Genomic DNA, 17,429 nt, shown 5'->3' on the forward strand with positions numbered 1-17,429 from the left:
TCACTGTGGTTTAAGATGCTTGGTTTTAGCAATTATTATCTGTTAGCAATAGCTATTAGTACCAGTCGTTTAAATTTGGGTAACTATTTATCAGAAGAATGGTTCATTTAACAAACATGCATAAAACAATAACTCTACAGACGATTGGTTATAGAGATAACACATAGACATAAATGCAACTTACTCGCTTATTCCTTAAAAAACTTCCCAATTTTCCTCCTATATCTGAAGGGACGATAAGTAAAATAGAACAGCAGTCTCGTGAGCTTGAACATGTAAGGCATCTTAAAAAACCAGCTGTGAATGCAATAAGTGACGATATCAATTGAGATGTGCTTGATATTAAAAAAAATCTACATATTTCTGGTCAAAAAGCAGCACTAAAGTTCGAAGTTCATCGATAATTCAAACAATAAAAAAAATAAAATGCATCCGTATAAATTGATATCCACTTAGGAATTTACGGAAGACAATTTTAATAGGAGAACGGATTTTTGTAAACAAATAATGGCAAAGTTAGATAACAATGAAATCCAATGTATTTTTTGTTTCTAGATAAGTGCAACTTTGTTGCTGCTATCGGTCTGAAAAAATGGATCTGCACTGGATGAGAAAAAAACATACCAAACAATTGAATTTAATAGTGATAAATATTTAACTAAATGTCTAAAATAATATCATGCCACCCCATTACCAAATCAATAGCAGCAGTATCTCAACCGAATATTTCCAAATCGCTGGATAAGGAGACGAGGACCGATGGAATGGCCAGCATGATTGCCTGATCTGACATCGATAGCCTTCTTCTTATGGAAATACGTAAAAAATAATATCTACAAAACTAACTCCCTCGACTTAGCTGACTTAAAGAGACGAATAACAGTAGCAAAAATATCTATTTAAAATTATAATCCTCGTGGCAAGCATACTGAAACATCTGAAAATCTTCTAAATTAACATTAATGTCTTTCTCTTCTTTATTTAAGAGATAAACAGTATTACGTATTTATTTTTGAGTGTGTTGTATAAAATTTATGTAACCAAATAATTTTCTGTGTTTTAATTGTTAATTTTTGCAATAAATCGGGAATAACACCTAGTCTCTCCGAAATAGTTGAAAACTGCTATAGGAGATGTTAAATAATATACAGCGTGTCGCATTTAAATAAAAAAGTTGATGTTGACCAGTTACATGATATACCGTGTATAATTTCTTGTTATTGAATAATAGGCAAGGGAAAATATCGCTGTAACACATGATATACTTGACCTTTTTTTTAAGTTATTCCCTAATTCAGTTTTTTTTAATCATCCTCTATTGAGCATTTTATTCTCTATAAGCCAGAACTACTTTCTAAAAATAATTTCTAAACCAATATTTTATTCTAAAAAAGGTATTTTAGATTAAGTTTTAAAAAACATATAGTCTCATAAATGCTGAATTTACCTTTTGAATAAAATGCTCAATAATATATAGCCGACTACACCAACTTTTTATATATACAGGTTTACTTTTTATACTGGGATTTATGTAAAAATCCTCTAACGACCAACGGAGATCCAAAAGAAACAAAATGCTATTTTTCTGTGCCATCCAATCCGGATTTAGCGAGATATCCGGGGGAGACATACAAATAATCTAAAGAAAATTAATACCGGCGAGATTTTCGTTCCGAACTGGAAACGGAACGGCAAATAAATTTATGTGTAATGCTGGAAAATTATTGAGTTCGATTTTACTTAATTTTTTATTTATTTTTTTTAATTATATTGAAAATAATGAGTTACAAGTTATTTCAGATATATTTCTTTGCACCTTGAAAATTTACCTGAATCTGTATGAGCTTAAGACCAACGTTTTCCTATAATAATGGCTGACCAACATATAAAAAAATGTAAATAATATTATATGATCATTGGTATCAAATGCTTTTATGAAGACCGTCACTATAAAAATAGTCATTTAATTCTTATCAAATGATAGCACTTCTTGCTGTTCTCAAAAGAGACGAGCTCAAAAACACGTAAACGTTAAATTACAAAAAAGTCTCAGAAAGTTTGCTGCTAAAGTAACAATTAATTGATGCTAATTATCGCTCACGATAATTATCGCCGAAGGATAAAAAGATAATCCCAAAAGCTCATCTAATTATTCTTACAAAGGTAATTACTACGCAGTTTCTTTTTTCAAATTATACCATTTTCAAATAACTTGCGAGCAACGCGAGAGTCAGCAGGAAAAGGTAAAAAACTTGCCTTATACTTCTGAATTATTCATTACTTGTCCCGACTTAAAGCAGACTTTAAGAAAAAAAACTTATCTGTCCCACGTTTAATTTTAATATAAAATGTTAATTTTGGTTTTTGTTTCACCCTTGGAGTAGAAATCAAACGCAAATCTAAAGGGATTTTTAATATCCTTTGATGTCTTTTTTTTTCTTTTGGGAAGTTAAGTAGCACGACTCGCATTTAAAAAGCTTAAGAATAAACTTTTGTTTTTATCTTTGGCAATTTGAGACTAAGGAGAATTGACGGGAAAGAAAATAAACAGTGATTTTTAATGGAAAAGTTACCTAAAAAAAGGGTTATATAAGATTATTTTATCTGCCTTTGGTGTTTGATTTGGCAGCAATACTAACAATAATTTAAAAATATAAATAGTTGTATATCTCAGTCCTATTCATCTTATATGAGAGTGCATCTTATGGAATGTAAATTTTTAAAAAACCTGAATTCTCTGTATTAAAATCTTTCAAAATAGGACGTTTATGGCTAAAGTCATATTATATAATTTTAATTAAGCAATGGTATTATATTTTCCACTAGCTAAGAATTGTGGAGTAATCATAAAAGAAGTAAGAAAATCATTAGCAAAATCCTATTTTCTATAATTTACTTTAAAGTCGAAACATTGAAACTACTTTTTTATTTATACAAATGCATGCTACATTATTACTGGAAGATCCATAAAACAGCTACAATTTTTTAGTCTTCAATTAACCTTTTTTCAATTAGTGAGTATATTCCAGGCAATCTCACGTTTACATCTCATTGTGGATATCACTAATACTTCGGCACTTCTGATTCAAGCACATCTTAAATTAATAAAAAAATTAATTAGATAAATAATGTTTGTTGCAGTTGAAAAACTAAAAGCCATTTAGATGAAGTCTCACCATATTTTCACCACATTTCGCACCATTTGGAGTAAGTCCTGGGTCAATTCGTTGATTTCCTAAGCTGACAATTACTGAACGGCAACCATGTATTGATCCGTTATATTGTAAAAAATTATGTCGTATTTTCGAGGTCGCTTCAAATCCAAATTCTAGTCTGTCATTTTGGTGAGTACAATGTAACAGGCCACAACTCACGTCTCTAAAATTAGTTTTTATTTACAATCAAATAATTGAAATAAAAACGATAACTGATTACTTAAATGATGAGAAATTTTTATAATCAATCCTTATTGTAGTATTTATTAAGATAAATTGTCATGGTAGTGACAAGAGTAATATGAATGTTGATAGAGAGCTTAGAAAATTATAGCATTGATGAAGAAAGGATCAGAAAATGAGAAGAATAAAGAAAGTTATCAAAGAAGAGTATAAAATAAGGAGTCAAAAAAACACTAAAAATGAAAAGCGAAATTTATTATTTTTTATTTCCGTTATACTATTTTCAGACTTCTTTGTTTTCTTCTTCTTAACAGGATAGGCCTTAACAAGCAAATTATATTATATTTTTTAAGCTCATAATATATCATAAAGTAAAAATATTTCACTCACTTTTCTTCACATTTGGTAAAAGTGTTACTTAATACATCATATCCACAATGTCCAAAAATATTTCCTTTAGTATTAAGCGCTGAATAGCATCGTTCAATAGCATTTGCTCCTGTATCACCCCATAAAAGCTTGCATTGGTCATGTCTGCCACAAAATTTACATACAAATAGCTTAAAAGATTAAAAGAGATAAATAGTTGGATATTATAACTACCGAGATGTGCATAATCCTTCGAAGCAAAATGCATCTCCATTGCCACATAGCTCAGTATCCGTTCTATATTTGTCTTCAGGACAATACGCTGACTCAGTTGTGCAGAATTCTGGTAAATCGCATTTGGTTTTAGCTGGTCTGCATAGAGGTGTTCCAGGTTTCAGTTGACATAACTAAAAGAAATATATGAAAAAATTCATGTATCTAAAGAAATTATTAAAATTTTGATTTTTCATGAAACTGCATATAATAGTCTTTTGAATCCTCTGTTATATGCATTTTTGCCTTTGATAAACTCTTTTGTGTGTGTCATCTTGGTTATATTACGGTAATTTATAGTAAAAGATTTAAACAATAAACTTTTATATTTCACCCAGTAGCTAGGAATGAAAAGATAGTGAAAACTCTAAGGTTCTATCTTCAGTAGTAAGGATAATTACTAACAAATGTTAATAAAGAGCCATTTGATCCAACTATTTCCATTTTTTTCCGATAAAAATAATATGAAACATTTGTTATTAAAAAAAAAATACCTTAATATCACAGCATTCTCCACCTGCACAAACAGCATTTTCCTTTAATTTACAACTTGTAGCATTACAACAATTATTATTACAATACTCTTCTGAGCCACAGTCACATTCTTCTCCAGGTTCTATGAAACCATTACCACAAACTGGTCCCTTAAAGAGCTTCTCTGGTTTATTTTGAAGGCAATAATCCATACCGTGTTTGAAGGCCTTTATGGTATAGTTTTTACTACATGAAGACCAACTTGTAGGAATAAATGATGGTGGAATATTTGTAGTCATTATACAAAGATCGTCAGGACAGTTGCAATCTTCTGTGTCATGCTCCATTCCTAAAACCAAGGAATGTTGACAAATTCTATATTAATTTGAATTTTTCTTGACCTACCAATATTGTGTCCAATGCTGTGAGCAATTATGGTTGCTATTCTTGGCAATGAAGAAAAATTACCCATGTTAATACCACCGGAATACTCGTGGGTACAAATTGGTCCTTTTAATGCCTTGGCAACAACGCCATTTTCAAGAGATTTTCCGCTTAAATAATTATTTTTATTGTTAATTTTGTAAGTGCCTTAATATTGTATATAAAAAAAAATATTTTATTAATAAAAAAAACATAAAATTTAGTTGAAATTATAAAATAGTTGCCTATTAAAGCTTAAAATAAAACTGTCTTTTAACCAATTAGTTGGTATTAAATACGTATGTGAAAACAAAAGAATACAAAAATTTCAAATAAAGAAGACAGACACTAAAACAAAAGAAATTCGATAAGGAGAAACCAATAAGTTAGACTAGAAGAAAATAAAAACAAACTATATACTCTAGAAATAACTAAAGCAATTATTTGAAATAATCAAAGCAATTATATATTGAAATAAAAAAAATAAATTTTCATTTTAAGTCTATATAGAGTTTTGCAACATAAAGTTGTCAATAATCACCAAAGGATCTTCCTGCTTAGCTGCCGATGTTTTGACCTTTATAAGATTAACCTCAGGACCCTAAAATAATGTAAACAGTTTTGTAAGATATATATGCTTAAGCCGATAAATAGTGCTGGGAGATTATTTTAGGTTCTGCATTGGTAGATGAATCTTTGGTGTAAAATTCTGTTTTTGTCTATATATATTAACCATATTTTAGCATAATTTTATTATTATTGTCTAAATTTTGTAATTTAGAGCATATACGTTAAAATTAGTATGGATTTTACATAACTGTTTATGCAATTGTAGTACCCTGCAGATGATATTATAAAGGTCGAAACGATTTTGTTTTTTTTAACCTCAATCCAACAATTGAATTTGCAATGAGGACTAATCTATATAAACAATGATTCCATGAGAAAAATGATGAACCACTTCTTACACATTATTTAAAAAAAAATAATAAAAGGATATAATAAATTCACAAATATTTTGTTTTAATTTTTAATATATTTTATTTCTAATGTTGATTTTTAATTTTTATGCAAAGTTTTTCAATTTCACATTTGTTTGAAATTAACTTTTTTAAACTTTTTTTAGAGATTTTTTTTTTGCATAGACAATTTAAAGGATACATTATTAGACAAATACATATTATAAAACCAAAGCAAACATAATGTACTAATTCATAACGTGTGTTAAATTTTCATCAAATAAATAATTTTATAAGCAATGTAAGTTTAATTTTTTAAAATTTCTACAATTTAATAAAAAACTTTTAGTAAAAAATAATTATAGTAGAAAATTCAAAATAAAAAAATGACAAAAAAAGACAAACATAAAGAATATATAAAGTAATTTGACATGGTATAAATTTTTAAATTTGTATTTCGTTTAATATTTTAATTTAAACACATTTGCCAGAAAATAACCTTTTTATTATAGAAAGTCAAATAGCAATATTATTCTAAAGAAAAAAAATATAAAGAAAAAGTTTAACTACTAATTTTCATTTAAAGTTTTTTAAATTATTTCCAAATTTTTGATAAAGTAAAAATATCAAGAACATTTAAAACAAATTAACAAGGGACTTTAAGTAATTTATCTAGATCGACAAAATCTAAGTAAAATATTATTAAATAATTTATTACTAACTATTTATTACCTAATTTATTATAAAAAATAAAGCAAATACAATTAAAGCCTACATCTCACTTCATCTTCCACCCTATTTTATAAAATAAAATTTTTGCTGATTTTATTGGTTTTATTTATTAATGAGTTCTATTTTTCGACATAAATATTAGCAAAATAAGTAAATAAAACTTTCAACTAAAATTCAAATTAAACACTGATATATGGATCATAATTTTACCATCAATGTGCTGATGTATAGCAAAATCCAATATGTACATACATAATATTATATTAAAGATTTTCCTATCTCTATATCATTTGCTACAATATATGTTTATTTTTTCATATATAACATAATATTAAAAATTAAAATACATTTCAAAATTAAATTAAAAAATTCTTTTTTAGTTGTGTTAATTATATTTATTTTATTCAAAATATTTGTTTCTGAATAAGTACTTACGAAATTAGCTGCGCATTATCATTTGGATATTTTAAATTAAGTACAGCCGCTCTATACTTTAAAAACTTATTAAGTGTTGTATCTCCATTACTAGATATTTCTATTTCATCTTTTTCCGACCATATAACTACTTGTACCAAAGCTATAGAGATATTAAGCGGCTCATAAATCTAAAATCAGTTTTTAATAGTAATAACTATATTATACCTAATCTCATAGTTATAATGTTATGAAAATAACATATGAATTATACTTACCGAATTTAATATATTTGTTATATTCTGACAAAACAAAATAGTGATTTCTTCATTACTTCCTAGGGCTTCATGTTTGGTTTTATCCACTACCAAAGCCAACTCAATAAACTTTGAAATATTGGTATTACCAGGAATAATTGTAATCTGGGAAATTATATTTAATTATATTATTATTTTCATAAACAATTATATTTTATTTCAATTAGGTTCAATGCATAGCTTAAAGTTATACCAGGCATCAATAAAAAGTGATGAATAAAATGTAAGGAAAATACCAAATGATATTTGACGTAATGATGTAAATTTTGTGAGTTATTTATATGAACGTACTAGATTTTATTTTTATCTTATTTTTGTTTGTCTTTATTTAGTTAAAATCTGACATAGATTCGTACTGACAAAATGATGACTTAAAAAAATATTTAAGATAAGTTTCTATCAAGTTTTGACTATAAACCAGCAACCATCTTTTATTAAGTTATGCTTTAATTAAGTGAACTATTATTAGTAGCATCCCTTTTGATCCTTATTAAAATGGAAATTTATATTAAACCTAAATAATGTCTATAAAACAAATTTTATATCCTTTAATCCATTAAAAAATTAGGACAAAGTTGAACAATGTCAATTAAGGCTCCGTGTTAAACATTTATTTATTTATTTTTATAAATACTATACTATTATTTTCTTTAAAGTTATGCATTATTTTAAGATATTTATTTTTAAAATATTAACAGAATTCAATATGGCAAAATTCATATATATTTTACAACAAATAATTACCCTAAAGGTATTGAGTTATTTAGTAAATCAAAATAAATTTTATAAAATTCCTTACCGATTGATTTTGGTCTTCTATCTGTCTGCTTCTCAAATTTATTTCATTTTTATCTACAAATAATTGGAAAATTAAATACTCTCTGATTATATTTATTATTACTTCAGAAGATTTTTTTTATCGTACTTATATTTTAAAGACATTCTACGTCTTTAATTAAGTTTAATAATTAATTTTCTTTAAACTAAAATTACATGTATTTAACAAGACTTATTTAATACACTTTTTTTTTAATAACAATATATATTAATTACTGTTGAGGCAAATATAACGATTTCAACATACCAATATTTAACGAAACAATATTCCCAATAAGTAAAGCACAAACAAAAATAAACTTTAACATTTCACTTGAAAACCCCAAAAACTCTTTTTATACCCGGAATTTACGCGATTATTACTGGACCTTTGCATATAACGCTTTAAGGATTAATGAATTAAACTGAATATAAATGTTATTTATAAGTTGAAAACATGATTTCGTTGTCTGGGAAATACCAATATAAACTTGTGTGTGGCAGACAAAGCGAATGGTTCACTGCTTCTGAAGATATCGAACATACAGTGTGTGTTGCACTAAAAGATGAATTAACACATTAAGTTTATAGTCAAAAGGGTACCTGAGTTTTAGCACGTATATTGCTTTTAATTCGAAGATATTCTGCAATAAGTATGGCAAATCGGCAATTATTAATTCCAGTTCAGTAAGGTTATCTGAATTATAACAAATATTTTAATATTTTTATTAAGTGTATAACAGAACTTTTTAACATTTTACTATCTTCCTTAATTGATTTTTCTACATAATCTTAAGGATAAATATCTACTAAGTTTTATATTAATAAAAGCATTTTTTTTCTTTTATTAATATGATTAATAAATACATTATTCTCAGATTTAATTTTAATTCTTTAATTTAATCAATTCTACAGTGCTGAAGAATTATTTATACCGTAACAAATATTTTTTAACTTAGTGATCAAATGAGTTCAAAAGCTATTCAACCTTCGACGGGATAAGTAAAATTAAACCAAAATAAACATTTTCTTTGACTTGGTTTAATATCACTTATATTTAACTTATCAATGAATTCTATATCTTTTCAATGAATTGTGGGGAAAATAACATAGTTTGTCTTTGCATCTATTATAGTTCTCAATTACCTGGCAATTTTTTAATTAATTCGAAAGTTATAAAGTATAACCTTAATAGCCATTAATATTTATATTGATTGTAATTGACATAAACTATATTTTCACTAAGATACATATTTCTTAAAGTTGGTCTCAAAATCAAATTTAAATTAGAGTATCTATGTCTTGGATCCTCAAACTATAGTTCGGTATAGTTCATTTTTGTGACTTTAAATCTATAGCTTTATAATTTTTCAATACTATAAAGTTAAATATTTTCTAAGAATAAATATTAAAATGTTCTAAAATAAAAATATTTTTTAGCCCCGTATAAGGCTTTGAGACAAATTAATTAAGCACACTACAATTTAGATAATATTTTACCAAATTTGAATTAAAAATTAAAATGCATTATAAATGATCATAAATTGAGTATCAAACAAAAATCCATAAAAATTAGTGTTAATTACCAAATAATCTACTATTAGTATAAAATTGATTTAAGTTTTGAAAAATTACAATAAAAAGAAAGTAATTTATTGAATTATTATAAAATTTAATTAAACTAATTATTAACTAATTAACTAATTATTAATTTTACTTAGTACTTACTATTTATTAACTAATTAATAACTTCACTATATTAATAATTTAATTTAAAATTTAAGTGACTCAGAGATCCAAAACGAAATATTTTTTTGTGATTTAAATATTGTATATAAGCTTCTTCCTGATTAATTAAATATTTTTTTAGCAACGTTCAGGAAACCTAAAATAAATAAAATATTGGATTAGGTTTAAGCTTGCTTTAAGTAACAACAACAATTAATATAAAAATGTATATTACTACCACAGAATAAACGATCTCAATTGTTGAATGAGATTGTTTATTCTGTGTTAGCACTCAGATAATGCCCTAAATAATTTTAAATAAAGAAATTTTAAATGCAGTATCTCAAAAATGTTCTTTCAATATCTTTTTTTATAAAATAACTGTTAAACTATGATTTATTAAAATTTAAATATGATTTAGAAAATTCCTTATTAATCATAAAATTAAAATCAATAGTAAGTTGTTAAATTTTTTTTCTTAAGCATATGTTATATTTTATTATTAAACTTTCGACTTGTTAACTCTTTTTCCAGGCATAAAAAGTGCATAATGTAAATCTATTATAGATTATTAAAATAAATTTCTTAATAAAGTTTACCTTTAAATCTATGCTTGCACATACAAAGTTTATTTTGGATAATTTCAACTGATTAATATGTAAGAAATCGAATTCATTTGAAACTCACAAATCAAATTACTAATTAAAAATTAAAGAATTTTTCGTAGCTTAATAAAAGATTTTCTAAATAAAATATTAAATTTGTAGTAATTTAAGCCTATAATACTTTATATATTTAACTTTATAAACTATGTATTATTATTCTTATATAGTTACTACAGTATAAAAAATCAACTTAGGGCTGATTAAAGAAAATTTAAATCAAAATAAGTGTTGTTTTAAATTATTTTATTAATTAAGCAATTACTATTTAGTAATTATTTTTATGAATATTAATTTAAAAAATATTTAAAATTAAATAATATACATTGAACTAAAAAATAATATTTATCTACGATTCTTTCACAAATAATTGTACTATTTATAAATTAGGATTAGACTACAGGAAATTACATCAATCATTGATGCATCTTTATACTTAATTACAATAATAAAAATCGAATTAATTCGAGGGTTAAAGTGTAGTAATAAAATCATCATTAAATCAAAATTTTTTTATTATTTTATTAAGGTTAAACTTGGTAATTACTTAATAAATTATAGAATGTTAAAAATATCTGAATTATAGTATTATTAGTTTAATAAGAATTAAAGGAAAAGGAGAAAAAATATTGGTTTTTTGTTTGATCAAGTATTATCAAAATTAATACAGTTAATGAATAATATATTATATTATATAACTATAATTTCGATTTGTTAACTCTATTATATAAGGATAAAAAACTTAATTAATCTCAGTTTACGAATATCATTTTTTTCACTTAGAATCTACGCATCTACATAAAGAGTTTTTTTAAATTAAATTTTAAATAATTACTATGATACAGATCCAATTCCTTCAAAGCCATTAAATCAAATGTAATTCAAAAGAGAAAAATTAATTGATATTTAATTTTTAATCAGTACTAGTTGGATAAGTTAAATTGGATAAAAGTTTGTCTGTTTTAAAATACAAAATTTATTGATTTGACCGTAACATTTTATAATTGATTTAATAAAACCTATCAGGTCTTTCTACAACTTCTTATTTACCTACTACAGCATAAAAAAAATTAATTAAAAGCTGACTAGAGAGAGTTTAAATCAAAATTAATATTGCTTTAAATCATCTTATTGATCTGTTTTGAGCAAGTGCTCTTTTATAGCTATTAGCTTAATTATTTAATTAATTAGGTTTTTTCACCTCTTTAATTCATATAAATTTGCCGATACAGATTTTTTTGTAATTTAAATACTGTGTTATGTTTCGCCAGATAATGTGTCACTCTTATTTTAAAATTATTCCACGGTACCTTAACTAGCGACTCTGTTAACAGTCAATTTTAAATAAATGTATGCCAATTCATTTCCCTAACTACTCATTACTGCAAATCGATTTATAGGCTCAACAAATATCTTAATATCAAGGCTCTATTCGTTTTTCAGTACTCGAATATAGCTGTGGGTAAGTTTCTTTAAAAGATTTCTCTTGGAACTTTATTGATACCTTGTTATCAGTTTTATTACTACTGAATTACGACTGTACGCTGCCTAATCAGAATCATTACAAATATTTTATTGATTTTGATTTTCTGTTCTTATAACGAGTATTTAAATATGACGCATCTACATATTTATTCATAATAATAAAAATTATATTAATTTAAGGGTTAAAGTATATTCATACACGCATCACTGAATAATAACATGTTTACTACTTTATTAAGTTGATTGTACATTCAAAGAATTCTTGGATACTTTTAAATGGAAATTATTTATCTCAATCATAATAATTAGTATTTCCGTTTAATTGCCATTATTATTCTTTCCACACAACTTCTCTTAACAATATTTATTTGTACAGTTATAATTTTTTTTCGATACTCTTAGGATTTTTACAAGGACCACCTTATAGGTTCCCCGAAAAACCCCAATAGCCAAACCTCGAACTCTTTCTTTTATTTAACAATAAAAAGGAAGCAAAAAAACCTGTTCGGCTTTATATAAGCCTATATACTAATAACCTACGTCAAGCCTCTTCCGGTTTGTACCTCCCAATTCTTTTCAAGAATGCTAATTTCAAAGACCACAAAAGAACCACCATGCGGCGTGGAAACACCCCTTAACGTGTCCAAAGCATACACATATTCCCTTACAACCCTCGGAAAAAACGGCAGGATAAAACGAGCGAACCGGAGCCGACTAGTGCCGAAATGGCACGGACTCAAACTGGAGGGATCAACAAGAGAAACGAAAATCCGTAGGAGAGCCAGTTCGCGTTCAAACGCTTACTGACGTGCACGTTAACGTTCCGCTATTTTACCGGCATATTTACACGATATTTACGCTAATATTTATAAACAGAAACTTTGTGACAATTAATATTTATATATTTTTTTCTTTGGTTTGTTTTTGTGCTTTTTGCTTTCTGTAAATTTTTAGTTCGTGGTGCCAAAGTTCATAGTGTGAACATCAACAAGTGCTTCTTGATATGTGTTTTTTGCTTTTATAGTGCATTCTTAATTGGCTTCCTTGGTTTCTGTTTTTTCTAGTCGAAAAACTATTTTTATTATGTTTTATTGTATAGAGACTGGGTTTGGCGCTATGGTATTTCTTTGGATTATTTTGGCGCTTTCGACTTTGTCAGTCGATTGCATTTTTGTTGGTGGAGAGCAGGATATTGCCAGTCCTCTAAGGGTGGCACAGTGTCGGGCTACATGCTTAGAAAAGGTACACATATTTAATTAATTATTTAATTCAATTTAATAATTTAAAAAAGAATTTCAAAAATTATTCTTAGGAAAGAATATGCCTAAATAATAATATAAATAATATACAAATGTACTAAATATTAAGACCTGGACAATATACTAGTAAAACATCTTAGACATCTTCGTCATCTCATGTTAATGCAATTAAATAAAATCATATATTTTAAATTATCTTCAATATTTATTTTATCTTTGTTTTGTGTGCATAACTTAATTGTACATGATTCGCCGTTTTTCTTCATTCAGCATTGTTAATACTAAAAATAGCGTGCGGTTTTATCGTAAGATACTTTAAAAAAAAAGAAATTGTGTAAAAAACGATAAATAAATAAATTTTATTTCATGTATTCTCTACTCAAAATAAAATAAACATATTAATTATATACGTAGATATCTTTTGATATCTGAGGTACTTTGATGCTATTATCTTTGATTATATAAAAACACCTGATTTTTCTGGAGTACAAATTTAAGATATTTAGACCATTCTTGGTCTTCATTTAAATCAACTCAAATTATCGAAAAATCTAAATATTATTTGATAATAGGTTTAGATTTAATTCAGAAGCTCTTTCTTATCAATTTTTGATTTTTACATTACTTCTAAGTTAATTAAGCATTATAGGAGTCATAGTAACTATTTCAACATGTTTTAGTTTTTTTTTATATAAAGATTTGCCAGGACAATAAACTAATTAATTCTAAGTATAAATCCTAATAAATGTTTTCAACCGAGTCTAGGTTCATACCTTTTTATAATTAGCTTTATTATTTTTACAATAATTCAAGACGGCTAATTTAATTTAGTTAATTTATATATTAAGAAAAAACATTTTAGGTTAAATAGGTTTTTGTAAAAAGTCGATGATGATCTTGGATCTATGATTCTTTAAATCTAATTTTCGGTTTTAATTGCCATATCAATCAATTCTATGCTGATAAGGAACTCTTTAAAAACTCATCTTTTTGTTCTTTAGATTTTCCAATTAATTAGAAGCAGATAAAAATTATGATTTATAAACAATTGTAAACAATAAAATCGTATTGTTAAATTTTACACAGAATTATTAGGATACAGATCAAATCAATTCAAGATCATTTAAATTAGATTGAAATAAATATGAAAATTTATTTAATGTTTGATTTATAATTATTAATCATTATATTTTTTATCAATTTGAGCCAAAAACATTTTTTTTCTAACTTTAAATCTATTTTGCTGTATATTATCATAGATTTATATTTAATATGTCTTGTGGTTATAACTGTTTATTTTACTTTTCGAATTACGACCCTATAGTTTTTAATTAAAATTTTAATGATTAACTTTTTAAATTTATAAATATAATATTAAACGAAAAACCTTTTTTTTTAATTAATAATAAAGTTAATTAAACTTAGTACAATTAACTTTTTTAGTACAATTAATTATTTAAATATATATTCGCTATTTAATATAGGATTGTTATTCTATGCATAACTTAATTGGATAGGAACAGCGGTTTCTGCCTAAAATTATTAATGTTAATATTCTAAGAAAATAAAATTTTCCAGGGTGTATATTTAAGGTATTTATATTATTCTTCGTATGGTTATGGCTAAATATATTAATATTATCTTTAAATAATTACTCAGAATATAATTTTCACGCAAATTTAAATTACAGTATTCCACTGCAAATTTAAGTAACTACCAAGATAATATGAAGTATAAATCAAAATAAATATTTTTTATTGATCTTAGGTTTGTAGATTTTTATCATTAGTTTAATTATTTTTAATCAATATTGGTCGTCAATCTAAGACTGAAGATCTTTCTTTAAAACCTGATTTGGAATACCATCCTAGATGAAATGAAACCTTGAGTAATAAATGTTATAATAAAATAGTATATACGCTTGGTTAACCATTATGACGTGTTTTTATCAATAATAGTTCAAGACCAATAATTTAATTTAGAATAAATTTGTAATTAATAGAGTTTATCGATTATTTTATTCAAAGAAATAATTTCCATTTAAAAAAATTATACAACGGTCTAAATAATAAAATAAAATACCGACAACCTATCAAAAGAAACTACTAACAAAAGATACATTCAGAGCGTCGAAAGTCAATGGAAAAGTGAAGACATAGATAACTTATGGAAAACCGTCAATAATGCAATAAAAAAATACCCAAAAATTATATTAGGAAAACAGCCAAAAAAAATACAACAAATAGTTTCATGAATGCTGGTACGATGCAAAGATTCAAAGAATGATAAAATGTCTTAAAGAAAAGAAACAATGTAAAGCAAAATATAGTACCAAGAAGAACCGATGAAAACATACGATTATATTAAAAACTAAGAAAAAGAGCTAGAAAATTAATCTGAAAAAAGAAGAGACGATCAACGAAAACTGGAAGGAATGAAACGAAATAGCAACCATAACTGGTCTAAAAAGAAATGCAAATCTTAAAAAAGAGCAGACAAACACCTAATGCGAAAACCATGCTTAAGAGGCTATGGTAGCATAACGACCAACAAAAATTAAGTAGTAAACGATTAGATACATTACTTAAATAACCTTTTAAGCATAAACTATGAACACATACTAAGTACTTATCAAAATAATTAAAAAGCTGAAAAATAACAAAGCTCCAGGAAAAGTCACCATATAAGCAGAGCTGCTCAAGTATGGAGGAGAAGCACAGCATAGGCAGCTGCACAGACTCATTAACCTTAAAGCCTGATTATTCCGATCCATAAAACGTGGGACAAAACAAAATGCATTAACCACAGATGGATATCCTAAATGCATACGACATATAAGATTCTTGCATATCTACTGTTGGAACGCCTTAAACCCATCGTAGAATTAGGGGACTACTAGTGTGGATTCCGTAAAAATAGATCTACTGTCGACTAGATATTTTCATTAAAGGCGAACGAAAAGTTCTCTTCAAGAATAAACAATGAGCTGGCTGAGCTCTATGAGGAACCAGATATTATCAAAGTAGTTAAAGCCAGACCGTTCAGATGGGTTGGACATGTATACCGACAACCAGATCCTCAAGTGATTAAAATGATTTGGCAACAAAATCCGGAAAGAACATCTAGAGAAAACATTGTTGTATATCTGAGAGAGATGAAAATAGAAAACGAGACTGAATCGGTGCAATATCGAGATAATGATTGTACAGTCAGCTAGGCTGCTGCCTGTGGGTCAGAAGACCGACTAAGGATTGTTGCTATAAATGATAAAAATGCTAATGAATCATTTTTGCCTAAATATGTTTGAGATTTACTTTTTTACGTATGTTTAGAATCATATACAACCAAAACGGCTTAAACTTAAAAAAAAACGACAACAAATACTTAGTTTTATATTAATAAATAATTTAAGAGAAAATAAAATAAAAATCTCCTCTTATATCTTAAAATCTATAAAATTTTGAATTATTCTGGCAAACAATTCTTAAATATTAGTTAAATATATATTGGCACAAAATACCTTAGTAAGAAAAATGCTTCAAAAATAGAAAGAAATAATATGTTATATATTTCGCATTTTTCTTTAGCATAGTAGGACACAGATTGATGATAAATTGTCTAGAGTCGAGCATAAAATAATATTGAAATGTCTGAAAGGACAAAATTTCTTGTGCTCATTTTATTTGTAATATAACAGAAACGAAACAGGTAATGCGAATAAAATTGTCTTCATATTAAATGAAAATAAGAAAAATGTTTGTTTTCAGTTATTTGGTGATGTTTTTTTATGTAATATTAGTGTTTCTCAGTATTTTATTTAAAATACTTCTAATCTATTTACCTAGGAGCTATTAAAGCTTTTTTTATACAAATATTTTAATAAATATACGTGCTTCTAAAAGAAAATCTCCTAAAATTATTGTAAAAATTAGCTTTTTCTAAAACAAATTAAGTCAGTTAAATCTCATCAGCCATAAAAGACAATTCATCAAGGCAAAGAAAAAAAAAGTGCTCTCCGCTAATTCAAGTAAGCCATATAACAAGACCGTATTTCCTTTATCAACAATGCACCTGATGCTTTCAAAGAAATGATTCAGCAAACTAAAGAGACCCCAGTCGA

At 25.9% G+C, this 17,429-nt stretch overlaps 2 protein-coding genes across 2 annotated transcripts in view; one reads left to right on the top strand and one right to left on the bottom strand.

Moving 5' to 3' along the window:
• Positions 1–2,911: 2,911 nt before the first annotated feature.
• On the bottom strand, positions 2,912–8,713 carry LOC126741167 (disintegrin and metalloproteinase domain-containing protein 12-like). Its single transcript, XM_050447514.1, has 10 exons — positions 8,444–8,713; positions 8,159–8,211; positions 7,321–7,464; positions 7,064–7,233; positions 4,920–5,068; positions 4,535–4,863; positions 4,002–4,174; positions 3,789–3,932; positions 3,177–3,378; positions 2,912–3,095 (listed from the first exon to the last, which is right to left on the bottom strand). The coding sequence occupies exons 1-10, from the start codon at positions 8,502–8,504 to the stop codon at positions 3,042–3,044; spliced, it is 1,479 nt and encodes a 492-aa protein (XP_050303471.1). The 5' UTR covers positions 8,505–8,713; the 3' UTR covers positions 2,912–3,041.
• Positions 8,714–12,851: 4,138 nt separating this feature from the next.
• Positions 12,852–17,429, top strand: part of LOC126740947 (uncharacterized) — a 245,583-nt gene continuing 241,005 nt past the window's right edge. Inside the window, exon 1 of the mRNA XM_050447145.1 lies at positions 12,852–13,292. Within this exon, the coding sequence (XP_050303102.1) occupies positions 13,134–13,292 (159 nt within the window). The 5' untranslated portion in view covers positions 12,852–13,133. The remainder of the gene's footprint in view (positions 13,293–17,429) is intronic.

Source organism: Anthonomus grandis, chromosome 10 (genome assembly GCF_022605725.1).
Source record: "Anthonomus grandis grandis chromosome 10, icAntGran1.3, whole genome shotgun sequence".
In the NCBI taxonomy this organism is placed as follows: domain Eukaryota; kingdom Metazoa; phylum Arthropoda; class Insecta; order Coleoptera; family Curculionidae; genus Anthonomus; species Anthonomus grandis.